At 51.8% G+C, this 27951-nt stretch overlaps 1 protein-coding gene across 9 annotated transcripts; it reads left to right on the forward strand.

Annotated features, from left to right (window-relative positions):
- On the forward strand, window positions 1–27715 carry VPS37C (VPS37C subunit of ESCRT-I). 9 transcript variants are annotated; one of them, XM_067748864.1, is made up of 6 exons: window positions 1–309; window positions 1548–1641; window positions 21593–21691; window positions 24709–24880; window positions 25627–25709; window positions 26503–27715. In XM_067748864.1, the coding sequence occupies exons 3-6, from the start codon at window positions 21599–21601 to the stop codon at window positions 27190–27192; spliced, it is 1038 nt and encodes a 345-aa protein (XP_067604965.1). In that variant the 5' UTR covers window positions 1–309; window positions 1548–1641; window positions 21593–21598; the 3' UTR covers window positions 27193–27715. The 9 variants fall into 9 exon arrangements, with proteins under 9 accessions (XP_067604965.1, XP_067604970.1, XP_067604964.1 ...); XM_067748866.1 differs by lacking the exon at window positions 1–309 and adding an exon at window positions 1170–1380; XM_067748869.1 differs by lacking the exon at window positions 21593–21691.
- The last annotated feature ends 236 nt before the right edge of the window (window positions 27716–27951 follow it).

The raw sequence follows: 27951 nt of genomic DNA on the forward strand, positions 1-27951 counted from the left end.
AATGGCCTGCGGGGGGCGGGCGTCCACCATGAGCTAGAGGGATCTCGTGGGCCTTCCCGTGGGTGTGGTCCCGGGTGGCAGCTAGAGTGTGTGTGGCGGGGACGGGAGGACGGTGTCGGGGTGAATCAGAGGCCCCCGGCGCGCACAACGTGCTGCGGGACGAGTGGCGTGGGCCCCAGCTCCCAGCGCCCGGACGTTGAAGGGGGGGTCACATCCGGCGGGAGGGGGCGGGCCTCGTGGACCCCGGAAGTGTGGGCTCCGGCTCCGATTTAACCCGCGACAGCTGTGGCGGCGACTGCGGCGGCAGGGGTAGGTGAGAGGGGCCCGGGGAGGGGCAAGGACGGGGATGGGGGCGGCGCTGGCAGTTGCTCCCGGCGCGCCTCCGCCTGCCCGCCTCACCTTGGCAGAGGCTGGTGATTGGGCGCGAGGGGCGCGTGACTCCGGCGGAGGGCCGGCGCCCCTGCCCCTCGCAGTGGGAGGGCGGGAAGGAGGGAGGCATCGCCCGAGCTCCCTGGGCAGGTCGCGCCTCCAGCACCCCACCCCCTCACCGCCACCTTTCACCCTCCACCCCCTACTTGAGCGTCCTGCTGGTCACACATTTGGTGACGTTAGAGCCAGTTTGCCCATTGTATAGGCGGGGAAAAGAAGCCTAAGAATGGGGTTTGACTTGCCAGAGGAAGTCCAGCGGCAGAACGGGGTGTGAGGGACGCTCTCAGGGCTATGCCCTTTCTCCAGGGCAGTGAGGTTGTGGCTTTTCAGCCTAGATTCTGTTCTTATCCTTTATTCCGGACCCGGACTTGGGCTGCCCAGCATCACTGACCACTCCCTATTTATGGGCCTGCTGGGTACAAAGGTCATTGGTGTTTGTGAATCTCCAGTGTGTGCCTGGTTCCTCCTGAATTTAGAGAGCAGTGGTGTGTGTGTGTGTGTGTGTGTGTGTGTGTGAGTGTGACTGGCAGAGTTGACTCCACACCTCAGGGTTTCAGTCCCTGAGACTAGTCAGTGCTCTCTCAGCCACACAATGTCTGGGCTCACTCACCCTTGGGAATGTCCACTCTTAGCTCTGGAAACTTCAAAAACTCACTTCCCTTCACTTCAGCAATATCCCAGTAGTACTGTTGCTGACTCAGGCCTTTTCCACGCTCTTCATTGGCTCCCTGCCTCTTACCCAGGAGTCCCATTTCCTACTGCTGTACCCAAGATGCTGCCACCTGACTGTCAGGCTGTGACTGGCAGCCCTAGAGCTGGAAGTGGTGGTGACCAAGGGATTTGGAAAGGAAAGACTTTCTTTGGCTATTGTCCAAAGCTGCGACCCTGGACAGGCCTGAACTCTGGTTCTGGATGGGAGTGAGGACTTGGAGTGAAATAATGGACCCTGAAGTGAGAGTTCTTGGCAGTCATAATGTCCAGAAAAGCTTTTTTCCTAGATATCTGAGAAATCCGGCTTGGTGCCTTTGTAGTTTCCGTTAGGTAGAAATTTTTCTTTGTAGATTTCATCTGGGCAGCTTCTGATGGCTGTGTTTTGTTGTTGTTTGTTTGTTTTTAAGGTAGCAAAAGCTCTGATTTCTTGCTTGGCTGCCATGTGCTATTGGCAGTGTTCTGGGGGCTTTGTGAACATACTGGATTCTGGGAACACTCAAGGTAGGTGATGAGCCCATTTTGCAGATGAAGTAAGTGGATAGTAGAGATGTTAGGTAGGGTGCTACAGCCAGTAAATGGCCAAGTTGGGATTTAACCCATCAGTCTTATTTCCAAGCTAATGTATTTGCTGGATGTTAAGAATCATCTGTGATGCTTGTTAGAGATACAGAGCCTCACCTCTGGATATTCTTGCTTAGATTCTGGAGAGAGACCCAGGAGTTTGTGTGTTTTTTTTGTTTGTTTTTTTTTTCGGTTCGCGGGCCTCTCACTGCTGTGGCCTCTCCCGCCGCGGAGCACAGGCTTCGGACGCACAGGCCCAGCGGCCATGGCCCACGGGCCCAGCTGCTCCGCGGCACGTGAGATCCTCCCGGACCGGGGCACGAACCCGCGTCCCCTGCATCGGCAGGTGGACTCCCAACCATTGCGCCACCAGGGAAGCCCAGGAGTTTGTATTTTTAACACTTGCACTGGGTGATTCTTACTGTAAGGCAAGTTTGGGAAGCACTGCCTTAAGGAGTTTGTAGATTTGCTGAGCTTGGAAGTGAAATTATTTCTAAGGCTTCTTGTTATTTTTTTGCTTATTGCTGTGTAATTTGCTAATCTGCCGTTAAAAGGGCATTGGGGTAGCTAGCTGTATGAATCATCTCTTGAACACTGTTGGCCAGTCCTAGTAGGGTTTTTCCAGACTGACCTAATCAGATCAGCAAAGACCTTGTTTTAATCCGATTGGATCTCTGTTCGGAAATTCTTTTAGTTTCTCCTCAGAGTCTGGAGTTTTCAGAAGGTTCCAGTTCATTCCTGGATAGTTGCTCCTTGACAGATCTCTGTAAAGGCAAAGGTCTGTGAGCTTTTGGGAGCTTTAAAGGCATGTTTATTTAGCAGGTGTTTCCTCCACTGCATTTCTCTCCCCTTCACTGGTTTATGTCAAAGGCTTGAGCAAATACCAAACAGCTTTGTTTATTGTGATTTAGCTGGGGCTGACAAGTGGAGTCCCTGGGGCTTAGGATGGGCCAGACAGGGGAGGAGAGGGGACCCTGAACCATGGAAGTCAAACGGATAACCCAGGTCAGTTATGCCTAGCCTTGAAGACATGTTAAGTACTGCTAATTTATCTGCTCCCTCCTGGGCAGAATTAGAAGTAGTGAAAGAGGCAAAGTCAGCATTATGCTGTTACTTTATTCTTCCTCTGTCCAGTGAACACTGATTTCTAATTTAATTTCTTTGTAAACAGAGGATGTACTTTGTATGCTTTGAACCGTTTTAATTTACTGTTCCATATATAAACATTTTGGGGTGTTATGTTCTTTTGATGAATTGGCCTCCTTTATCATGAAATGACCCTTTTAATCCCTGATAGTGTTCTTTGCTCTGAAATCTACTTTGTCTTGTTTTAATATAGCCAATCCAACTTAAAAAAAATTTAGTGCTAATGGATTGATATCCAGAATATTTGAAGAATTCCTACAACAGTGAAAATACAAACAACCTGATTAAAGTGGGCAAAGGACTTGAATAGACATTTCTCCAAAGAAGGTATACAGATGGCCAGTAAGCACATGAAGATACTCAACATCACTAGTCATTAGGGAAATGTGAGCCAAAATGACAATGAAATACCACTTCACACCCATTAGAATAACTCTTGTTAAAAAAACCCAAAAAACACCAGAGGTATTGGCAAAGATGTGGAGAAATTGGAACCCTTATTTATATTACTGGTGGGAATGTAAAGTGTGCAGCTGCTGTGGAAAACAGTATGGCAATTCCTCAAAAAATTAAAGATAGAATTACCGTATGATCTAGCAATTCCAGTTCTGGGTGTATACCCTAAAGAAGTATAAGCAGAGACTCAAACATATATTTGTGCACCAATGTTTCTGGCAGCATTATTCACGATAACCAAAAGGTAGAAGCAACCCAAGGGTCCACTGACAGATGAATGGATAAACAAAATGTGATACATGCATACAATAGAATATTATTCAGCTTTAAAAAGGAAGGAAATTTTTGACAACATGGATGAAAATTGAAGAAATAATGCTAAGTGAAACAAGTCAGTCACAAAAGCATAAATATTGCATGATTCCTCTTATATAAGGTTCCTAGAGTAGTTAAATTTATAGAGACAGGAAGAGTGATGGTTGCCCAAGGCTGGTGGAAGGGAGGAACGGAAGTTAATGTTTAATGGGTACAAAGTTTCAGTCTGGGATAATGAAAAAGTTCTGGAGGTGGATGGTGGTGATGGTTGTACAACAGTGTGAAAGTATTTAATGTCACAAAACTGTACACTTAAAATGTTTAAAATGGTAAATTTTATGTATGTTTTACCACAATTAAATTGATAGGGATTTAAAAAAATTAGTGCGGTGTATCTCTTTACATCTATTTACTTTTGGACTATTTGTGTCTTTATTTTTAAAGTGGGTTTCTTGTAGGCAGCATATAGATGAGTTTTGCATTTTGTGAAATCCAGTCTTAAAAATTCTGCCTTTTAATTGGGATGTTTAGACCATTTACATTTAATGTGATTATTAGTGTAGTTGGGTTTAACTCTCAAGGTCCTTCTACTCCACCGTCTTGCTCCAGGTAATATGTTTTAATTTAATATGAGCGTGTCACTTGGGCTGTTTCCTTTACAATTCCCTCTGACAGCTGTGCTCTGAGTCCAAGATGTGCTCTGAGTCTACTTGTTGGGTAGACATCCTGTCAGAGGTTCCTCGGTGGGGTGCAGTGCCTGAGGGGCAGGCCTTGAATCTGAGACACATGGGATGCTGGGCGCTGGGCCCTGGTGGGCTCCATCTCTGCTCTAGAGCGCAGTGTATGGGGGATCTGCTTGCATCCGGGGCCCAGGTTACGTCTCCTACCCAGGTTTGCATCTGAAGGGTTAACGACTCTAGCTGGGTTTAACTTTATCATCTTGCTGCTTGTTTTCAATCTGTTCCATGTTCTTTCTTCCCATGTCCCTTTTTTCCTGACCTCCCTGGGACTGAGCTGTTTTTATGATTCCATTTTATTTCCTTTGTTAGTTTATTAGCTGTAACTGTAACTGTTTTTTTTTTTTTTTAAGTGGTTGCTTGGGAATTCCCTGGCGGTCCAGTGGTTAGGACTCGGCACTTTCACTGCTGTGACTCGGGTTCAATCCCTGGACGGGGAACTAAGATCTGGCAAGCTGTGTGGTGCAGCCAAAAAAATAAATAAATAAAAAGAAAAGAAAAAGAAAAAGAGTGGTTGCTTTAAGATTTGTAGTGCACATCTTTTTTTTCCTTCACTTTATTGCGCTTCACTTTATTGCGCTTTGCAGATACTGTGTTGTTTTTTTTTTTCCCATAAATTAGAGGTCTGTGGCAATCCCACATCAAACAAATCTGTTGGCACCACTTTTCCAACAGCATTTGCTCACTCATTTCATGTCTCTGTGTCACATTTCGGTAGTTCTCGCAATATTTCACAGTTTTCCATTTTTATTATATTTGTCATGGTGATCTGTGGTCAGTGATTTTTGATGTTACTACTGCAAAAGATTATGACTCACTGAAGGCTCAGATGATGGTTAGCATTTTTTTAGCAATAAAGCATTTTTAATTAAAATTATCTATTTGTTATATAATATCAGCCGCTATTCTTGATCACTTCAGGCAAGAGAGGAATTCTTTTTCTTTTAACGTCTTTATTGGAGTATAATTGCTTTACAATGGTGTGTTAGTTTCTGCTGTATAACAAAGTGAATCTGCTATATGTGTACATATATCCCCATATCTCTTCCCTCTTGCATCTCCCTCCCACATAGTATGCATCTTTAACCTGTCACAGTCTATCCTCAAGTGATCTTGTACAGCACTTTACACTAACAATAGTATACTCTCATTTCCTCCCTCCTGGCCTTTATGCTGTTGTTGTCACACGTTTCACTTCTATGTGTGTTATAAATCCTGCAATACATTATTACTGTTTTTGCTTTAAACAGTGAATTATTTTGTAAAGAGATTAAAAAGAAAGGAAAAGCTCTTTTATATTTACTTTTTAATATATATTACAGTTTATCATTTCCAGTGCTCTTTATTCCTCTATGTAGATCCAGATTTCCACTTTGTTTTACATTCCTTCTGAATTGAGGACTTTTAAAAAACATTTCTTATTCTGCTGGTCTGTTGGTAATTAATTCTTTTAGCTTTTGGATGTCTGAGAAAGTCTTTATTTTGTCTTTGTTTTTGAAAGATATTTTTCCTGAATATAGAATTCTAAGTCAGTTATTTTTCTTTCAGCATTCTAAGATGTGGTTCCAGTGTCTTCTGTCTTACATTGTTCTATGAGTAATCTGCTGTTGTTCTTATTTTTTTTTTCTTCTATTCTTATGTGTCTTTTTTCCTTATGGCTACTTTTCTTTTATTACTGGTTTTAAACAATTTAATTATGATGTGCCCTGGTGTAGTTTTCATATTTCTTGTGCTTGGGTTAATTGAGTTTTTGGATCTGTGGGTTTAAAACTTTCATCAAATTTGGAAACTTTTCAGCTAGTAATTTGTCAGGTATTTTCTCTCTTCTCCTCTCTCTCTTCTTTGGGGACTCCAGTTACATGTATTTTAGGATGCTTAAAGTTGCTCCACAGCTCTCTGATTCTCAATTTATTTTTTCCCCCATCTTTTTTTTTTTTTTTTAAATTTGTGGTTTGTTTTGCGTAGTTTCTATTGCTCTGTATTTAAGTTCAATGATCTTTTCTTCTTTAGTGTCTAATCTGTGGTTATTTCCATCTGGTATACTTTTTATCTCAGACATTTGTAGTTTCCATTTCTAGAAGTTTGATTTGGGTCTTTTTTATATTTTCTATGTCTCAACTTAACATTCTCAATCTTCTTTAGCATCTTGAATATATGGAATATGGTTGTAGTAACCATTTTAGTGTCCTTGTCTCCTAATTTTCTTATCTGTATTTTTGAGTTTGTTTTACTGATTGATTTTTTTCCTCATTATGGATCATATTTTCTTGCTTCTTCGTATGTCTGGTAATTTTTGATTGGATGTCAGATGTTGCGAATTTTACCCTGTTGGGTGCTGAATATTTTTGCCTTTTTATAAATATTCTTGGCATTGTTTTGGGACACTGTTAAGTTACTTGGAAACAGTTTGATCCTTTGATGCCTCACTGTTAAGCTTTGTTAGCTGGGACCAGACCAGCCTTTAGACCAGGGTTAATTTTACCCACTACCAAGGCACTACCCTTTTCAGTGCTCTACTGATGTCCTGTGAGTTAGGAAGTATTTCCACTCTGGTGAGTGGGGACACAGATTAGTCTTGGCTCAGTTTGAGGCCCAAGGATTGTTCCCTCTAATCCTGACCAGTACTGTAAACACTCAGAAGAAAACTGGAGGGGGACTCCCTGCAGATTTCCAGAGTTCACGGTGTAGCTCTCTCCTCTCTGGTATTTGACCCTGTGAACTCTGGCTACCTTGGCCTCCCTAGATTCCCAACTCTCTCTTCCCAACTTGGGGAGACTGTCAGGCTCTGCCTTGGGTACCCCCTCCTTGTGCCATGGCCTGAAAACTCTCTCTAGACAGTAAGTTGGGGCAATTGTAGAGCTCACCTCATTTGCTCCCTGCTCCCGTCCCCCGCTCCCACCCAGGAATCCATCCTCTGCTGCTAGATATCCAATGTCTGAAAACTGTTGTTTCATTTATCTTTTCTCGTTTGTAGTTGTTTGAGGCAGGAGAGTAAATCTGGTCCCTGTTGCTCTAAGTTTGCCAAAAAGTGGAGGTTCCCGTGCAGTCAGCACTTGCTGAGCACCTTGTGTGTGCTAGGCATTGACCTCGGTGCTGGGATGCAGACATGAGTGAGACGTGCACTGGGCCCTTGGGGAGCTCCCAGTCTTGCTGGAGAAACATGCTGATTCCTAGGTAGTAATTGCTCTGTGGTACTTACAGGGCACAATGGGAGGGCAGGACGAAGTCTTTGGGAGAAGGAGCAAGGAATGCTTCCCAGAGAGCTGATGGTGAAGGATCAGCAGGCATTTTCAAATTAGAGAAGGTGTAGGAAAGAAATTTTAGGCAGAGGGAATTGTAAGAGCAAAGGCAGGGCAGCAGAGCTGGGAACTCCCAGAGGGCAGGATCCTTGTTGTATTGATCTTTATAGATGTGGAATACTTGTCAGGTGATTGGAAGCATGTTGTTCGTTCTGGGAATAGGTAGAACAGAGAATCAGGATGAAGTCTGCAGCCTGTGGGGGAGAGGAGGGAGGTCTAGCTGGAAGGAGAGGCTCGGGGTCTGCTGGTGCAGGGCCTTGTAGGCCAAGCCAAGGAGCACAAGATTTTGAACATGATCCTAAACACTGGTTTTTTTTTGTTTGTTTGTTTTTTGGCTTCACCAGGTCTTAGTTGCAGCACGCGGGATCTTTCGTTGCGGCATGGGCTCTTCGTTGGGGCGCGCGGGCTCCTCTTTGGTTGTGGTGCGTGGGCTCCAGAGCACATAGGCTCTGTAGTTGAGGCATGTGAGCTCAGTTGCGGTGCGTGGGCTTGGTTGCCCAGTGGCATGTGGGATCTTAGTTCCCTGACCAGGAATTGGACCCGTGTCCCCTGCATTGGAAGGTGGATTCTTAACCACTGGACCGCCAGTGAAGTCCCAAACACTGGGTTTTTTTTAAAAAAAGTTTTCAGCAGGGTGCAAGAGCTCTGATCGACTGCATTCTCTGGAGGTTACTGGGGGATGTGGAAGAGGGCTGGAGAGGGCTGAGTCTGCTAGAACCAGGCAGGCAGCTGCTGGGGAGGCTGGCTTGTGGTGGACGTTCTGCACCAGGATGGAAACGAGTCCAGAGCTGAGTGCGGCCGCTGGTACGGCATTGCCACCTCTAGCCTGTTTGACGATAGCCTTTGTATAGATTCCTGCCTGAGTCCAGAGTAGATCTGAGGAGGCTCAGGCCTGGTTTCTCTTTTTCTGTGGCTACACTGTTGCCCCCAACACACCTGCCTGCCTCTGCTGGAGCCAGAAGTTCGTAGGGTCAGGCATCGCTGGCAGGGGTAGGGTCCGGAGCTGCCCCACTTTATACTAGCCTAGGATGGCCCCAGATCAGCAAGAAAACAGAGTCTCATCATCTCGGACTTTGAACAGACACGCTTGAGTGACCCCGTACAGACTCCTGTTATTTGTCCTGAGTGTGTCTTTGGCTTGACCTTAATCTTGATCCTTCCTTAAGGATGGTTGAACCTATGTGGTCAGCTTGATCTGCAGATTAGAAAGCGTGGGGTGGGGTGGAGGACTGACAGCTGCAGTGTGAGATCCCTTCTGAGTCACCTCAACAGTTGGGATGGAGGAGAAACAGATGGAAGTTCAGTGGGAAGAAGCTGAGGATGGTTTTCTTCTCAAGTCAGAGCCAGGGACCAGACAACGAGGACGCTTCTCTGAGTGGCCGGGTTGTGCTTTACTGTCAGGAAGTTTCAGGAACAGGCTGCTTGTTAGATGACCTGTTTCTTGGCCATCGTCTTGATTGAAGCTGAATGCTGTTGATCAGAGTTACATCCAGCCATCTGAGTTCCGTCGCTCTGTTGACTGATGTGGTCTCTGGAGGAATCTTAAGTTTTCTGTCCTTAGTGTCCACGTGGGAGGGGCTTGAGTTGCAGAGGTAGGAATGGGCTGAGTGTGTGAGCTTAGCCATGGTGATGAGAATCATGACCCTTTATTGAGCCCAGCCTGAGAGCCGGGCATTAGACTTCCTGGGCACTAACTCATTTCATCCTTATAAAAGTCCTCTGTTACTGACGAGACCGACGAATGGAGAGATTAAGTAAGCTGCCTTTGCCCTTTCTTGCTTGTCTCCCAAAGACTCGTCCTGCCCTGTGCTCTGTGAGTCCACGTAGCATTTACTACGCAGAGCCCTCCTTCCCTCCCCCTTCGCCCTGCTGGTGAGGCATCACTGCTGGAGGAGGGGGGCTTGGGCAGGGTGTGGGGCGGGGAGTGTTGGGATTAGCAGGGGTGAGGGGTTAGGGCAGTGATTTTCCAGCTGCCTTCTGGCAAGGTGCCTCGGGGGCCCCCTTGAGGTCAAGGGGAAGACTGAGCTGGGAGAGTAGGGCTCTCCCCCTGCCCCTTCGCCCAGAGCATGGTCTCTGTGATCTGTTCCGTGCGCTGGGCGTTTGAAAAAGTTTCGGAAAACAACAGGAGTGGGCACACCAGGCAAGTGGGAAAAGAGGATGGCGGTGGCACGTCCTGACAGCATGGCAGGCTGTGCTTAGATGGCTCCCAGCTGGAGGGTCAGGGTGGGGGGAGATAAGCAGAAGAGGGAGGGAGGGAAGGAGGGAAGAGATGGCTAGCTTCAGGGAAGGTTGGAGGGAGGTGGAAGCAGTGTTTTAAAAACAATGAATCCAGAGGTGCCTGGCATATTAGAGGTGGGGAGACCCACTTGGAGTTTGTGGAAGGGCCGGGATGGAGGCACCTAAAAGACATTGGAACAGCGACTAGATAAAACCTGGTGGTGGACGTCAGAGGTGAGGAAGACGGCCTGGAGAGTTAGAAGTTAGGGTGAGAAGCTGGAGGATGCTGATGGAAGTGGAGGTTGGGAGGGGAGTCTAGTTTGAGGAGAAAAAAGTGCCCCCTGCACTTGGCCCAGTAAACAGCTCATCATTCCTGGGTCTTCTCACTTGGGGGCCTGCCTCTGGGAAAAGAGGTGTCAGATGGAGTTATTCAGTGAACGCAAGGAGGATTCGCTCATGTAAATATCAATGTAAAGATGATACTTTCCTTCCAAAAACCTTGTCCTGAGAGATTGTACATCCCTCCTGTAGATGGGCCCCCTTTATATTCGTGGACCTTCGTTCGGATTGGTGTGGAGCCCGTTTCAGAAAGCCACACCCTCTGCTTCCCTCTGGGGCCTGTTCTTTCAGTCCTCCCCCACGAGCCTAGCTGGGCGCCTGGCAGGGTTGCCAGGCAGCGTTTTACAACAGTAAGTTTTGTAAAGGTGTGAGAATGTATGAATTGATGCCACCTAGCGCTTGCTTGGTGGTTTTCCTAGCACCTCCAGAAGGTTTCATGTTTATTTCTTGTTAAGTCCTCATAACCAGCCCATGAGGTTGGTAGAGATAGTCCCATTCTACCAATCAGAAGCAGAATTAGGAGGCTGAATAACTTGCCCAAGGTCACTTATCTAGTAAAAGGTCAAGCTGGGGTTTGAATCCAGAATGTTGGACTCTCAAGCCCTGAACTCTTTCCACTGCTTTTCACACTGTCTTAACTGTTCAGCATTGGGGGCTATGGAGGGAGCTCTGACTCCCAACCCCAGAAATTCCTTAGAAAGAATGAAAACTAAAGAAGTCTCCCTCCTGGAGCATACACACCAACTTTTCAGATTGTTGCGGCAGGTTAATTCGACGGTGCTTTGGGCCAGGTGAGAAGCGCATGCTGGTTGGTTTGCTTTTATCAACTCCTGTGGGAAGTTAGGTGACTGAAGGCCTGGTTACTTGATCGCGTGGCTGGAATCATCCTGGGAAAAGAAAAATAGATCAGGTCAACACGTATTTCCTCATTACGCAGCAGGCTTAGAAAGGTTTCTGAGGCAACCACAGGTGTTTCTGACGAGAGGGGTGGGATGGGGCCAGTTCCCTATAACATGTGCAGATTGAACTGTGCAGGTTGCTATGGTAACAGCTTCTTATGCTACCATAGGGAGACGTGGGAAACTTACAAGAAACCAAAGGCCTTTGCAACTCTCCTTGCAGTGTGATTTCAGGCTTGAAGTAGCCGGCAAGGAGAGGTTGGCTGGTAACTGAGAGGAAGGGAGTAATTGGAGCCAGTGCTTTAGCTCCTGGTGGAGTCAGGAAAATGGAAGCGCCTGGCTCAGTCACAGTTCTGTGTCATGGTTCAGAGGTAGCGGTCATTTTGCTTGACTCAGTATTGAGCCCCGGGGGTGTCAGGAGTCGCCTCTAATCATCGGATTGCCCCCCCTCCAGGAGGCAGAATAATTAATACTTGTTTAGGGCGCAGGAGCTTGCAAAGCTCTCTCAGGGCCGTTTGCTCGTCCCAGGCACACACGCGATCCCCAAGGTGGGATTATCATCATGGTGCCCATTTTCCCGATGAGGAAACTGAAGTTAAGGGACTTGATCAAGGTCACACAGCTAAAAAGCTGAGGAGCCAAAACACAAACCCAGGGCGTCAGTCCTCAAATTCTGTGCGTTTCTACTCTGCACCCAGCCAGGAGAGAGCTGGCACTAATTGTTTAGGCAGAAGCAAGGGACAAGGGGCGCTGCAAGGCATCTCTAGGACTGGCACACCTTAACTCTGATCTGAGCACCCTCACACTTAGAAAATGCTGCGTTTTGCTTTCAGTCTTTACTTTCTTTCTTTTTTTTTTTTTTCTGAGTTTATCCTTGCATAGGATCTGATATCAGTTGAAACTATTTGTTGTTGAGCTGAACAGTCCGGGATAGATCCCTGTTGAGCAAGAGCCGTCAGTACCTTGCTTTCTTTTCCACCTGTTGAGGTCAGATCTGGGGGGCTGTCCTGAGGTGAGCGCTCGCCAGCATCCTCTCCCCACCGGGACATTGTGCAGCCTCCCCCTCGGGGAGTGGTGAGGAATGGCACGGCTCTGGCCTGGATCCACTAGGGGTAGTGTAGTCGCCTCTGGGCCTCACTATCTTCCACTAGATCGTGTTCGCCGTGTCCGAGGTATGTGGAGCTCGATTTCGTCAAGATAGGGTAGTGGAAAGAAGTCGAGGCCAAGAGACGCGAGCGGCAGGGGCCGGTGGCTGGAGACTTCGCGTCCCCTCCCAGCGGCGTGTGGCCTCCCAAGGCCCAGGGGCTGCACCTGGAAGCTGCCTCCTTGGCTCTGGCTGGCGCTGCTCTAGCTGTGTCAGGCCCTGCACAGTGCTCTGTGACAGAAGGTGGGCTCCGGGACACCTGCGAAATGTCTGTCCCCTCCCCCGCCCCCCTGTAGAATCTCTCCTCCTCGCATGTGTCTCTCATGGAGGGCGTGGTGTTGATTGCAGGTGAAACCGCAGCCCACCCTGTGTTTGTTACAACGTTGGATTGGTGACTGAAATGTGAAGGTGGGGCGATGTCGCAGTGATCTGGATTTCTAGCCTCCCTTGGAGACCCGGCAGGTCTGGCAACGCTGGACCCCCCCTCCTACCTGCAGGAGGTGCCCGTGCTTTCAGGAGACACGGTGTCTGACATGCCTCCCTGGCCTGTGTGGGCCTCTGGGTTTGTGACCTCTGTGGAGGTGAAAGCTGCAGAGGAGACAAAAGAAAGGTAGGAAGGAAGGAAGAAAAGAAAGAAGAAGAGAAGGAAGGAAAGAAAGAAGGAAAGGAAAAGAAAAAGAAATGGGAAGGAAATCTCAAAAAGAGGGGATATGTGTCTACGTATAACTGATTCGCTTTGCTGTACAGCAGAAACTAACAACATTGTAAAGCAACTATACGCCAGTAAAAATTAATAAATAAAAAAAAAGAAAAGCAAGTTTTTTTCCCAGGGGTTGTTAGGAAACGGTGATGCATTTTCTCTTCTTGGTGGAGGGAATGCAGATTAACACCTGCTCGTTTCCCACCTCGTCCCGGTCTCATCTCCTTAGAGTGGGTGGTGTCGCCCCGCAAAGAGCTGTCGTCGCTATACCTGTGCATGCCGTGCAGCTGCCTCCCCTTCTCAGCTGTCCTCACCCCGTCTCCGGCCTTGAGCATCTGCAGTAGCTCCCACCACGGCCCGGCTGTCACCTGCCCCCGACCTTCTGATTCCTGTCCCAGCACGAATGGCTCCAGCGATGAGGACCTGTGGGCTTCTCACGCCCCCAGCCCTCCGAGCTGACCCGCTTCCCACTTCTCACTCTGCTCTCACCTGGATTCACCATGATTTGTTGTGAAGTGTTTCATTTTTTGAAACCAAACTGAGTTCCTAGAGAGCTAGCATCAGTTTTTACATAAGGCTGTGTCTGGCACATAGTCAGAAGTCAGTAAATATTTATTTCCATCCCTCTGCTCCTATTTACCCTTCCTCCCTTTATCTGGGGCCTTGTCCTGTTCTTGGTATATAGTAATTGCTCATTAAATGTTTATTCAGTGAAGCAGGAAGAAATGAATGAAGGCTGAAACAGTAGAAGCAGCCCTGTCCTCAAGTCCCTGTGTCTTGCCCACCAGCTGACTGCCTCGTTCTCTCCCTGCCTCTGGCTGTTTCTCTGTAAGCATTTCCCTGCGCTGTCTGTGTGCCGGTCTCTGCCGGGCCCTGGAAATACAAAGGTGAACGAGAATTCTCCTTGCCTTCAAGGGGCTTGCCTCTCCTCACTTCAACTCTTCTCCCCTGGGACAGACCTCGGGTACCACCGGAGAAGTACCCATCATCCTCCTGGGCACCGTGGTAACTGGGAGGGGATCTAGCTCAGGGCCTGAGTGCCCAGGGCTGAGGTCGTTGGACTTGTCAGGCCTCCAGAAACAAAAGTGTATGGACTCTGCGTCCCTAAATAGCTTCGCAGTAACCCCCCAGTTCTCTATACTTGGTGGCATCCCTGGTGGTCGTGGCCACTTTTAGAAGCTCTGGTTTGGATTTTTTCTGCCACCTTGGATGATCCAGAAGCAGAACACTGATGGCAACAGATGCCCAGACTTTGGGGGCACCTCCTTTATGGGCCTTGGGCAGAATATTGTCCTGTTCTCACCGCCCCCAGCCCCCCAACCTGTTTTTCAAATTATGAGAAGTGCTTGTTGCTCTCAGCCTCGGGCCTCATCCTTGGGTGACGCAGGATCAGGTGATGTCTGTGAACTTCTGAAAGAAAGGCACCGGTAACGTCCAGGGGTGGACAGTGCTGTGATAAATCTTGTAAGATGGAACTTGCCCGCTCCTCGGGCCTGAGATGTTGTCAGCGGGCACAGATGTGAGCCACCTCCACCCGGGAGGCAGGCGCCGAGGAGGGCCCAGGCGATCCGTGACTTGCACGGGTTTGTAATCTCTGCATCTTGGATGACCTTATAACGAAATTCTACCCTCATCGCTCCCCTGTGTCGTTTGTGAAATCAAAATACCGGAGATGGGAAGGGACGCTGGCCTCCGGTCGTTCGACCCCAGCAGTTTGTAGGACCTTGGGCAATACAGCCGTTTATAGGACCTTGGGCAATACCCTTACTGTTTCTCTCTGGCTTTCATTTCATCGCTGAAGTAGGGGTGATTATGCCCTGTGTTCACTTTACTTACTAGGCTGATTATATAAATTAATGGGAGAGTTTGCAAAGAGGGCTTTGAGCTGTGGGACCATCAGGGTCCCATTTGACAAGTAAGGAAAATTGAGTGGGGCCCATTTGGGTGCGGGATCCTGAGCACACCTATTCCAGAAGAAAGGGGGACGGGTGGCTCTTCCACATGCCAGCAGCCTCTCGTGGAGCGGTGTGAGTGGAGGTGGCTGGGTGGGCAGAGCCTGGCGGAAGGAGCAGTGGCCGGGTCAGGGCTCCTAGCTCTGGTGTTCCCTCTCTTGTCTCCATAGGCAAGTTACATGCCACTCTACCTTAATTTCACCAACTGTGAAATGGGCATCGTAGAATTGAGAGGGATGTTGAGTTAGAAACCAGAAAAGGTGGAATAAGAAGAAAAGCACTACAGCCCACAGCCCACTATGGCCGAGTACATTTCACCTGAAAACTCGCTATATGGAAAGAGGTCCGCTTCCAGTAGTATCGAGGACTTCGGAATATGCAGGCTGACCTCGAGAGTTCATTCTAATGACCTGCATGAAATGAAGGTATTTCATACCTGAAGTTCTTGAGGCATTTCAAACATGCATGGCCTGCTTTGAAGTCTGCAATGAAAGGGAATTGACACAGGAGAGAGGCTTTTTATGACCACAGGGCTGAGATGGTCTTTCTTCTTTCTGTATTTGAGAGTAGCGCTCTTTCCCAATCAGGGAATGGCAGAGATAGTCATCCCCGAAGGGTGAGGAATGCCAGGTTCAAGGCTTTGGCGCATACCAGCAGAATGGAATCCTCTTCCCTGGCCAGGGGGCCTGATCCAGGGAGATCGTGGTCTAATTAGGGGAGCTGTGGGTTTCATTCCTTGCCCTTTTGGGGTGAGTTCTTGCTGTCTAAAAGACACATGATTGTCCAGATCACCAGGTAGATAGATGTTTCAGGGATTTTTGCCGCGAGGAGTTTATTTTTTTCTAAGCAACAGTTTGTTTCTTTTCTTTCTTTTTTTAAAAAAAATATTTATGTATTTATTTATTTTTTGGCTGTGTCTGGTCTTCGTTGCGGCTTGTGGGATCTTTCATTGTGGTGCACGGGCTTAGTTGCCCCGCAGCATGTGGGATCTTAGTTTCCGGACCAGGGATCAAACTGTCATCCCCTGCATTGCAAGACCGATTCTTAACCACTGGACCACCAGGGAAGTCCCACCACGAGAAGTTTAAAGCCATCAAACAGAACCAGGTGTGGGGCTTCAGCTGGCAGAGGAACGTTATCATTTGGGCCGGTGGTTGGAGGGGAAGGCATCTCAGGGGGCCGTGTGTAGTGGTACAGGGGGTCACACACTTCAGGACACCCTGGAATCACCTGGGGTGCTCCCTTGCGTATTTATTTCTTGATTGGCCACCATTCTTTATTGAACACAGGAAAGTCTCCTTTCTTGCTAAATATCTACAGTGACTTATTACCAGACTTTGATGAGTTACATCCTTGCCTCTGCTCCTGTCCTTGTGGAAGCAGCAGCCTCACACAGGTTTCAGCAACATCAGGGACTTTGTGTGACCTGGGACTCTCAGGCCCAGGGGGAAGGCTGGGCGGCTTTGTCTTCTCAGACTCACCTGCGGACGCCCACGTGCACTACAAGTTCAAGAAGGATGGACGTGCACACGGGACACATAGAGGCATCAGTACTACCCTTTGGTCAGCCCCATTAGTACAACAATTCAGTATGTTGTAAAATACTTGAAAGTTTTATAAAGATTTTTTTTTGGTGACTTTAATCAAAACATTTCCCTTTTGCGGGGGCGGGGGGGAAGTGGCTAGTGAAGGCAAGCCCGTCTGGAAGCCAGGCCCCTCGGGGCTGCAGGGTGGGTCCTACATCAGCACCTCCTGTGCAGTCAGATGAGCTCCCTGGGCCTTCTGGGCTGAGAGGCCCAGCGTAGACCCCCTCGGCCTCTCCCTGCCTCGGCCTCTCCCTGCCACGGCCGGCGTGCAGCGCGGCTCTCCTGGTCTGCTCGGAGCCTGACGTGGCGGGTGTGCTCGTCGTACGGATCTCCCTGTGCAGGGGGCAGAGCTTGGGCTGTCCTCTCCAGACCGTAGCCCCCACGTTCTGCTGGTCAGTCTGGACACTGTGATGGCCTCACGTGGTGGCGCTCAATGTCAGGCCGTAGGCATCTGAACGGTAGTGCATGTGGGGTCCTGGCGGAGACTTGGTAGAAACGGCACAGGGGGATTGAGCCCCCGATTCTCATCCTGCCTCTGCAGGGACTCGTTGACAAATCCCTTCCTCTCTGGGGTCTCTGCTTTTCCTCTGTCAGATGAGGCTACACCCGCCCGAGTGTCCTCAGAGAGGAAGGGGCAAGGGGACAACAGATGCTAAGCTAGCTGGACACAGGTAGCTCAGTAAAAAGGAAAACTTCATTAAAAATTAAATTAGTTAAATTATTACGCGGAGTGAAACAAGCCAGGCAGAGAAAGACAAATACTGTATGATTTCACTTATGTGTGGAATCTAAAAAACAAATGAACAGGCATAGCAAAACAGAAACAGAGACATAGATGGAGAACAAACAGGTGGTTACCAGAGGCGGGGGTGTGTTGTGGGGAGGAGAGAAATAGGTGAGGGAGACTAAGAGGTACAGACTTGCAGTTGCAAAATAAATGAGTCAACGAGTATCAGATGTACAGTGTGGGGAATATAGTCAATAACTAAGTAATATCTTTGTATGGTGACTGAGTGTAACTAGACTTACCCTGTTGATCTTTTTGAAATGCACGGAAATGAATTACTATGTTGTGTAATAGGACTAACAGTGTTGTAGGTCAGTTATATTCAAAAACAAACAAACATACAAATAAACTCATAGAAAAAGAGATTCGTGGTTACTAGAGGCAGGGGGTGGGGGAGGGGGAATTGAATGAAGGCAGACACAAAGCACAGACTTCCCATTGAAAGATAAGTAAGTACTAGGGATGATAAATAGATCATGATAAATATAATTTATAACAATTTTATAGATTTTCAGTTATAAAAATGTAATTTATAATAGAGGCAACATAAGTATAATTAGCACTGTATGTTATATATGAAAGTTGTTGAGAGAAAATCCTAAGAGTTCTCATCACACACACAAATTTTTTTCCTATTTTTAAAATTTTATATCTGTAGGAGGTAATGGATGGTCATCGTTTCATGATGTATGCAAGTCAAATCATTACGCTGTACACCTTAAACTCATACAGTGCCGTGTGTCAATTATATCTCAATAAAACTGGAAAGGAAGGAAGGAAGGAAGGAAGCTGAGAAGCTTCCTGGACTAGTTAAGGCACTGCCAATTCCTGGCCTGGTGACCTTGGGCACCTCTCAGGGCCTCGTCTGTGAGGTTGGATAATAGCGAGACTCACTGTGTAATGTGGGTTTGAGGGTCCTGGTAATGGCAAAGACCTACGTAGTGCTCACTGCGTTCCAGGTACTGCCATTTTACAGGTGGAGAAACTGAGGCACAAACAGATTAAATAACACAATTGTAAGTGGCAGAACCAGGCTTCAAATCCAGGCAGTCTGGCTCCAGAGTCCATTCTCCTAACATCTAGGCCAGTGGTTCTCAAAGTGTGTTCCAGGGACCCCTGGGGGTGTATCTCTGAGACCCTGTCTGGCCACCTATGAGGTCAGAACAGTTTCCACAACCTAAGATGTTATTTTCCTTTTTGCTCTCTTTCTCAAATGAGTACAAGGGGAGTTTTCAGAGGGTTCACGACACGACATCCTTCTGATGGCTGGTGTGTGTGCTTTCATACTGTGTTTTAAAAATCTCTCACTTTTAATTTCGATACATATATCAATAGCTAAAATCCACAGAAATGAAAACTCTTTGGGGTCCTCCGTAATGTTAGGAGTGACAGGTGTCCTAAGACCAAAAGGTGTGCCTTTGGCTCTCGAGGTTGCGCTGCCTTAAAGGTGGTCTCATCCAGCATGGATGTGGTAAATGGTTGGGGAGAGTTGGGGCCCGTCCTGGGGAACTGCGGCTCTATGTGGGGCTCTCCCACTGGGTGTGTGGTGGGCACGTCTGGACCTCCTGGGGCCCTCGCGGATGGCACTGCTGATGGTGCCGTTTGTGTGCGGCCAGCCAGCTGCCCACCCTGGAGCTTCCATCCTCAGTCCAGGGGTGTCTCTGTGCTCAGCCCTGACTGTGGGAAGGAGCAGACACCCTTCTGTGGCAGATCCCACTCTGGGTGGAGCCAGGATGGGTGCCGTTGAGGCCCAGCAAGTTTGGGCTGTGTTGGAGGCCTCAGTAACAAATCAGTGACTTCTGTGGTGTTGGATCCTTTTGCCAGCATTGTTCTAGGCCAGGCCTCACGCTGGCCAGAGCTTTGCCTGTGTCGACTGTGGCACGAACCCATTTTACAGATGAGGAGGCTGAGGCTCAGGGTGGGTCCACCGTGCAGGGCCCCACAATGGCAAGTGGCAGGGCCCAGGACTCAGATGAGGTGAGTCTGATCGAGTCCAGGCCCCTGATGTTCCAGGTCTTCAGAATGTTTCTCCGTTCCTCCTGTGTGTCCAACTCGTGGTGGACTCACTGGGTTTGCAGTGTAATAGGGTGGGCCTCCCCATTTCTGCTCCTTCCCCAGGCCCCTGCAGTCTGCCGTGCCTCTGACCCAACCTTTAGCCCAAGGGTTTTGGGAGCAGCAGAGTGAGGTGTAGACAGAGTGCAGAATTTTGACTCTGCCATTTGTAACCTTTCTGATCCCCACCTGCCAGTGGGACGGTGCTGCCCCCTCGCAGGAGTAGGAGAGACAGCACGTGTAAAACTCACGCTGCGATGCTCAGTAACCAGTGGCCTCCGTTTCACATGACTAGCAGCGAGCTGTCGTCTTTCTCAGAATCTGGCCCCGGATCAGCTGCATCGGCGTCTCTGGGAGAGCTTCTGGATTTCTGGGCCCGACTCTGGCCTACGACACAGGGCTCTGAGGGTGGGGCTGGGGCACCTGCATTCTCAGCAAGTGTCCCCCCAGGTTTAGGTGCCCATCGAAGCTTGGCATTCCTTGTCTTGGAGGTTGGGGGCGACATTCAGCCCTCAGTAGGTAAAAGAAAGTGGGGTGACCCTGTTTGGGTAGCTCTTTATCAGTAGGGTGACCGTGGAATTTGTTGTCTAAACCGGGACGCTTTATTTTATCTTTTTGGCCATGCCGTGCGGTAGGTGGGACCTTAGCTCCCCAGCCAGGGATTGAACTCACCCCCAGCAGTGGAAGCGAGGAGTCTTAACCACTGGACCGCCAGGGACGTCCTGGGACACTTTTGAGCGTGAAAAGGGGCACCTTTTATAGCTACACCGGGACATGAGGGGTAAACCCGGACCCTCCTGACAAATGGGGTCGTGTGGTCTCTGTTTATTGGTTTCTCCTTTATCTTTCTGCCGCCCTGGGAGATGCCTTCCCTTACTAGTCCAGACGAGGAAGCAGGCCTGGAGCTCACCTCTGGCTGCACAGTCATAACCCTGGGCCTCGATTCCACGGTGGCCCCTCGGCCCAGTCGTCACTCCCGCTGAGCCCTGGCGCCAGGGGTGGGGGCTCCGGGTTTCTGTAGTGTTGGCATCTTCGGAAGATTGACAGAGCCTCTGTGATGAGAAATGAGGACTATAAGACACACATCTAGAAAAGATAAAAGCATGAGAGGAGAAGATCCTGTCAGTAGAAGGGAAGCGAGTCCTGGTGCTTCCTCTTCTCGCCGGGGCTCCATCCTGGGGCCTGCTTGTGACCCCTGTGTCACACAGACATCAATCGATGTTCCTCTGGGCAGAGCGACAGGGAGAGGACTGCTGAAACCAGGTCTTCTGTCAAAGCAGGCGTCCCATTCAGGTCGGTCGATTTCTTTTCTTTCTGGTGGCTGTAGGGCCAACTTGGTGGTGATTTTTTTGTCCTTCTCTGACAAGGGCACGCATGTGACAGTCTGGTTTTTTAAAAATAAATTTATTTATTTATTTTTGGCTGCATCGGGTCTTCATTGCTGCGCACGGGCCTTTCTCTAGTTGTGGCGAGCGAGGGCTACTCTTTGTTGCGGTGCACGGGCTTCTCATTGCCGTGGCTTCTCTTGTCATGGAGCACGGGCTCTAGGTGCGCAGGCTCAGTAGTTGTGGCGCGCAGGCTTAGTTGCTCTGTGGCATGTGGGATCTTCCTGGACCAGGGTTCGAACCCGTGTCCCCTGCGTTGGCAGGCGGATTCTTAACCACTGCGCCACCAGGGAAGTTTTGACAGTCTGTTTTTGTGGCACGTGGAGTGGATGGCTGTTGCAGAGAATGCTTGAGGGAAACCCAAGGTGGTTGGTGCACGCTAAACATAACCGGCAGGGAGGCTCCTGAGCCTGTGGTGTTAAAGCCAGCAAAGCCCCCATGTGGAGGGTGGGTGTATTTAGGGTTCAGGCAGGAGTGGACACCTCCCAGAGTGTGTGCTGGCCTCAGGGCTCACAGGCGGCCTTGGGCCAAGTTTAGTCTCTGCCCCTGGCTGTCAGCCTCCCTCCTCCTGCCTCTCCTGTCTGCTCCTTGGGGAGCTTCCATCTGGCACTGCCAGGAATCATGGTTTTGCCTCTGACCGCCCAGTGCCTCCGTGTAGCCTGCTGTTCGTGGTCTGGGTGGAGGAGCAGCTTCTCGGTCTCCCTGGGGACGGGGGTGGTTGGGGGGCCGGACTCTGACCCTCCTTGGTCCTCCCTGTGGACTGGAGGCATCATTGGGAAACTCCAGTTGGTCCTTTGACAGACGATGAATATGGGCTTGGGGGTCCCTTCCCCCTGAGCAGTCCCTTCCTCACTTCAGTGTCGTTCTGTGCTCCCAGGGAAAGATGGAGACCCTGAAAGACAAGACCCTGGAGGAGCTGGAGGAGATGCAGAATGACCCGGCGGCCATCGAGCGGCTGGCCCAAGACTTCCCTGAGGTAGAGGAGGGCTGTCACGGGGCCAAGGATACAGATGGGACTGAGGCCCTTCTTTTTTAATTTAATTTTATTAATTTTTATTGGAGTATAGTTTTTACAATGCTTTACAATGTTGTGTTAGTTTCTGCTATACAGCAAAGTGAATCAGCTATACATAGACATATATCCCATCTTTTTTGGATTTCCTTCCCGTTTAGGTCACCACAAAGCATTGAGTAGAATTCCCTGTGATATACAGTAGGTTCTCATTAGTTATCTTTTTTTTTTTTTTACGGTACGCGGGCCTCTCACCGTTGCAGCCTCTCCCGTTGCGGAGCACAGGCTCCGGACGCGCAGGCTCAGCGGCCATGGCTCACGGGCCCAGCCGCTCCACGGCATGTGGGATCTTCCCGGACCGGGGCACGAACCCATGTCCCCTGCATCGGCAGGCGGACTCTCAACCACTGCGCCACCAGGAAAGCCCCTAGTTATCTATTTTATACATAGTGGTGTGTATACGTCAGTCCCAGTCTCCCAATTCGTCCCAGCCCTGAGGCCCTTCTTAAGGACACTGGCTTGTTGGGGGTTTGGGCCAAGTTTATCTGCCTGTTCTGTGGCCTTCACCCTGGCCAGGCAGAGGAGCCCCTGGGGTCTCAGTCTAGTTCCTGGGCCCTCTGGGAGTTGCGGGGGTGCAGTGCCAGGAAGTCCAGGGCCCCCGCGCCAACTCTGGCACCTGGTGCCTTCCGGGACCCGCGTGCCCCAGGAGCCCCCACACTGTGGCTCCAGCCTGGATTTGGAGGTGGTTCTAAAAGCACTGGTACCGTTTTGTAACCGCCTTTCCCCAACCGCCTGGCCGGGCCCTGCGTCTGCAGGAGGAGCCGTTCTGGGGCTGGGATTAGGCTCATCTCCTGTTTAATCCCTTCCCTATCATAACAGACACCAAACCGTCTCACTTCCTAATCGTGGTCCTCACGGGAATAAAACAACCCTTCTGAACGTGCAGAGGTTTACACTTTATAAAGGGCTCTCCCCGCCTTTTCCGGCGCCTTGACCCTGTGACTCCCCTGCGAGGTCGGAAAGGTCAGGTGACCAGACGTGGCCACAGAGCTGGACGTGCCCACGGTCCAGCCTGTCCGCGGCTCTGCACGCTGCCGCCTCCGCCCCCGATGCTTGGGAGACACGGACACAAATAATGCCAAGCTCGTTGGTTGGCCTTTGGAATGTGTTTCCATTTTTGCTGATGACAAGGGAAAAATGAAGGAGGGCAAGCTCCCTAGACTTTCAAAACCCCTTGGACTAGGTTCCTAGCACAGGCTATAAGATGGTAATTGAGTCACCATGGGATTGTGAGGGGAGATGGGAGCTCTTTGAGTTTGGGATGTGGACTTTGCTGAGAGAAAAGAGTAGGGGACCTCTCTCCATGTGGAAGAGTGTGAATATCGGGGTCTTCTGATGGGGTGCTTGAACTGTCTTATTGACTGATCAGGGGCTTCCTAGGGAACCCCTAATGGAGAAAGATTTGGGGGAGGCTCTGGGGAAAGGGGGCAGAAACGGGTAGGACCAGGTTTAGCGGAAGATGACACGGCATAGATTTACTGGTTAAGATCCAGGGAAAAGGCAGTGGAGGTATACAGAGGACATGTCCACTGAGGATCTGGGGCCCCGTAAGGGGCAGCTGAGCAGAGGGCTTCAGGCCCCCCCGCTCTGTGTCAGACACATAAGAAAAGAAAAGCTCTCCCGGCTGATGAAAGTGAGACTGGAACTCCGCAGTGCGGGCGTCCCTGAGTCAGGGTGCTTGCTCAGTGGTTCCAGAGGGTATTGGTGGCAGCAAGGCAGACAGCCCAGGAGTGGGGGCAGACCTGAGAGGCCGTGGCCAGGCCCCATGACTTCTGGTAGCCGTGGCGTCTCTCTTTCCAGTCTGGAGCAGGGGAGCAGGCTCCAGGCCCACCACAGAGCGCAGCGCTCGAGGCCCTGTGGCTGGGGACCAGCAGGATGGCAGCCCCCGGAAGCCCCCTCCTCCAGGACGCCCATGGCCTTCCTGCGTCTGACTGGGGACGAGCCAGTCAGGCTTGGCTCGCCATGTGCCGACCGTGGTGGAGAAGCTGCCCAGTGGCTCCCGCGTGGAAGCTGGTCTTGCCAAGCTGTGCCCTGAGCCCTGCTGTAGGTGCCGGTGCCACTGGTGCTGCTGGCGTCCCCGTTCCCTCAGGGGTGTGGGTCTGACTCTCTGCCCTCCTGTCAGTAAAGAGGACCCCCTGACAAATGGACAGGGCTTCAGGTGAGAGCAGGTCTGGGAAGGGTTCCCGAGGCTGCCGCCTCACCGGCTGGTGACAACAAAAGACCTGGACGAGGAGAGAGTGCTGCTCAGCTTGGGGGCGTGCTTTCAGTGGGGCACATCCAGGTGCAAAGGTTGGCATCAGAGCCTCGGGGGCCACGGGTCGCCTGTGCCGGTGGGAGTCCTCAGCTGGTCCTGGGGACTCCCCTGCGGTTCTTGGGGGCCTCTGTGTTAGCTCATCTGAGCAGCTTCTCTGTAGGACACACCTGTGGAGGAGGCAGGGACAGGTCCCTCTGGAGTCGGTGTCACGGGCTGGCCCTGGCGTTCTCACTCCTCACACTAACTTTATTTGGGGGCTTCGTTGCGTGTCTGGCCTGTGGTCAGGTCTGGGCCACATCAGTGCACCTCAGAGGAGGTCTCTTGACTCTGAATCCCGGGGGCAGGTGGTTGGGACTTGGTCCCTTCCCTCCTAGGAAGGCTCTGACTTTCTCCGCCCCCCTCCCTGGAGCTCTGCACAGCCTACGGGGGAGTCTCCTCCCGCTCGTCTTGTGGCCCTTCGCATGCATCCACCACGTAGGCTGTGGGGTTAAGGATTCGGTGAGGTGTCTGGTTTGGAGTGCTTTGCTCAGAGTCGGAACCTGGGTCTGTCTGACTCTAGTTGGGGGCTGAGTGTTGCCCGGCCCCGCCATGGTGAGTGACGGGTCCAGCCCCCTGCGAGCTGAGTGGTGGTGTGGTGGGTCTCACGGTCAAGTGTCCTGCTCTGTAGGTCCAGGACCTGCAGCTGGAGCGGGAAATGGCACTGGCCACCAACCGGAGCCTGGCCGAGCAGAACCTGGAGTTCCAGGGTCCGCTGGAGATCAGCCGCTCGAACCTCTCGGACAAGTACCAGGAGCTCCGGAAGCTGGTGGAGCGGTGCCAGGAGCAGAGGGCAAAGCTGGGTGAGCGACCGGCCCCGGGGGTGTGCACCGGGGGCGCCTCTGTCCACTCAGGGTCCCCGTTCCTGGTGGGGCTGGGGCAGCTGCTGGAGTCACGTGGAAGGACAGAGTCCCTCTCCCTCCCCAGGACAGGAAGGGGCCAGCAGTCACTGTGGGTCACCATGTCCCCAGCCCTGGCTAAGTGCTTTAACAGCCATCTGAGGGTAGGTACTGTCATCATTCTCGTGTCATAGATGAGAGGAGTGAGGCTCAGGGAGATGCAGGAACGTGGCTAGGGCTCCACAGCTACGTAGAGGCGGAGTTGGGATTTGAATCCAGAGAGCATGCGTCCTGGGCTGCTGCTGGCCACTCAGCCAGCCCCGCTCTGGTGATTTGTGGAGCTGGTCCGGGCTCTCTGTGTCCCAACCTGCCGTCTGTGAAGGTGAGGGGCTGTCCTGGTCCTGAAGGTGGGGGACTTCACGCTCAGGCAGATGAAGTAACTCCCTGAGAGGAAGAACAGGATTGGGGGGTGGGGAGGGTGGGCTCCAAAGCCTGAGGTCTCTTGCTTCCTGGGCTGGCGTGGAGGGGCTCAGCTGAGCTCCTCTCTGCTCAGGAAGGGAACCGACCGAAAGTGGCTCTGCCGCGGACCCCAGGGCGTTGGCTGGGCCCCCAGCACGCAGGACCCTCAGAGAGCCTTGCAGAAACCTTGGCCGCCACCACGGAATCCAGAGGCACTTTTGAAATGTCAACCTTTCTGCCCTTCCTTCCAGAGAAATTTTCTTCAGCACTGCAGCTAGGGGCCTTGCTGGACCTTCTGCAGGTAGAAAGCATGAAGATTGAAGAAGAGTCTGAGGTGAGCTGGCCGTTGACACCCCCTCTTCCTTGAACAGTTGCCCCTGCAGCAGGAGCCCTCGTCCTGAGCACCAGTGTCCGCAGGGCGTGGGGCCAGGGCTTTAGTCGCGGCAGCGGTGCATGGCCCCTCCACCGGAGCCCCAGTGGAGGCCCTTTTGGGTGCAGAGAACAGGAACCCAACATCACTGGCTGAAGCAGAAATGGGCGACAGACAGCACAGCCGCGGGGCAGCTGGCAGGCCTGGGTGGGAGGGCAGTGCAGTAGGAGCCCTCCAGGGCTGAAGCCAGGCCCCCAGCCCCTCCCCACTCCTGGGGCTGCCGGGTCTGTCTCCTCTGCTTCCCTCTGGGCCTCTCTTCACTCTCTGTGGGCAGACTGGCTCTCTCCACATGTCCATGCTCTGGGTGGAAGATGCTCCCCGGTCCCACAGCCCCTGGGCTGGGCTGTGCTAGTGACCAGGGGGCCAGTGTCCATGTGGCCAGTCGACACCGTGTAGCAGCTGCTGTGAGCCTGGCACGATGCCGGAGTGGGGACGGCGGTGGCCATGACAGGTGGTCCCCGCCCTCTGGGGGCTGATGGTGAGGGAGGCAGAATAAATAAACACACGCTTGTATAATATATCAGCAGTGAGAAGGGCCATAGAGAGAAATTCCCAAAGCGGGGGGCGGGCCAGAGAAGACAGGCAGCTCCTGAGCCTGGCTGGGGTGGGAGGGTCGCAGCTGACCTCTGACCCGGGGGTATTCAGGTGGCCTCGATCCCGGCAGACCCCTGTTGCCACTGGAGCTTATGTCTTCCAGGCCATGGCTGAGAAGTTCCTGGAGGGCGAGGTGCCCTTGGACACGTTTCTGGAGGACTTCTCCTCCATGAGGATGCTGTCCCATCTGCGCCGGGTTCGCGTGGAGAAGCTCCAGGATGTGATGAGGAATCCCAGGGCCTCCCTGGAGCTGGCTGGGGACGCCCCTCCTCCCCGCCCACCTCCCCCGTCTCTCCCGGGCCCCCAGGCGACGCCCGCTGTCGCTGAAGATCAGCAGGCTCCGGAGGCCCCTCCCTACCCGTTGCCCTACAGCCCCTCTCCAGGCTTGCCCGTGGGCCCCACCGCCCAAGGGGCGCTCCCGCCGGCCCCGTTCCCTGTGGTGTCCCAGCCCTCTTTTTCCTACAGCAGGCCTTTGGGTCCCCCGTACCCATCAGCCCAGCCAGGACCCAGGGCTGCCGCGGGCTACTCCTGGTCCCCACAGAGGAGCACGCCGCCCCGGCCGGCCTATCCCGTGGCCCCCACTTGTGCCTCCGGCCCTGGGTACCCCGTGGCGGGGGGCCGGGTCCCCGGTCCTGGTTATCCTCAACAGCCCCCCTACCTCTCAACAGGAGGAAAACCTCCGTACCCCACGCAGCCCCAGCCCTCAGGCCCCCTTCAGTCGCCCTATCCCCCTGGGCCTGCCCCTCCCTATGGGTTTCCACTGCCTCAGGGTCCTGCCTGGCCTGGGTATTAGGCGCGGTCCTGGCCCTTGGCCCTTCCCTACTTCCACCTGTACCACAACCTTTGGCCGCCCCCCACCGAGATTCGAGGGTCAACTGGAAGTGGAGTTGGCTCCCCGTGGACTTGTGTCATGCGTGGGGGCCTGGAGGGACTTGGCTGGGAGCACACAGGCCTGGCAAGGCCCCGGGCAGTGTGACTGGCTTGGCTGTGCCGGACGGCCCCAGTGCTTGCTGGCCTCCTGGGGGAAGGGCGCGCCTGCTTTCGGTGGCTGCCTTTGGCTTTCCTGGTTCTCACCAGGCAGGGCGTTCGGTCCTCTCTGTGGGCTGCTCACCCCCTCCCTCTCCTCTGGGATTTGGCACGTTCGACCGAGGTACCCACGCTAAGGGATGCAGCTCTCTGTGCGTCTTGGGTCCATTCAAGGATGGCCTGCCCCACGCACCATGGCAGGGTTGGATCAGGGAGAGAGAACAGAGTTAGGAAAAACACTTAATGATTTCTAAGTCACGCAAAACCATAATTGAACTCCGACAGGCTGATGTCAGTTGAGCCTGTCCTGTGTGCTGGTTTGAACGACAGCAGCAGAGCCAGTGCAGTGAGCGGGCCGGGGATTGTGGAGGCGGACCCCAGCCCTTGCTCTCCCTGGTTGGAGGATCCGGGGGCTGCCTCGGACCGTCTGGCTGGAGGAGGCCCAGGAGACTGCAGCCACTTCGGGAGCTCATTTAGGAGTGGAGGGCCGAGTCACCTCCCCGGCCACCTCTCTTGTCTGGCGTCC

This window comes from Pseudorca crassidens, chromosome 9 (assembly GCF_039906515.1).
Source record: "Pseudorca crassidens isolate mPseCra1 chromosome 9, mPseCra1.hap1, whole genome shotgun sequence".
Taxonomy (NCBI): Eukaryota; Metazoa; Chordata; class Mammalia; order Artiodactyla; family Delphinidae; genus Pseudorca; species Pseudorca crassidens.

Bases quoted from the DNA above. Each gene is read 5' to 3' on its own strand.
- VPS37C (XM_067748862.1), top strand. From the start codon at position 1,342: ATGGGAGTGAGGACTTGGAGTGAAATAATGGACCCTGAA. The intron at 21,692-24,708 runs GTAGAGGAGGGC...CCTGCTCTGTAG, and splicing joins TGGCCCAAGACTTCCCTGAG to GTCCAGGACCTGCAGCTGGA. The intron at 24,881-25,626 runs GTGAGCGACCGG...CCTTCCTTCCAG, and splicing joins GGAGCAGAGGGCAAAGCTGG to AGAAATTTTCTTCAGCACTG.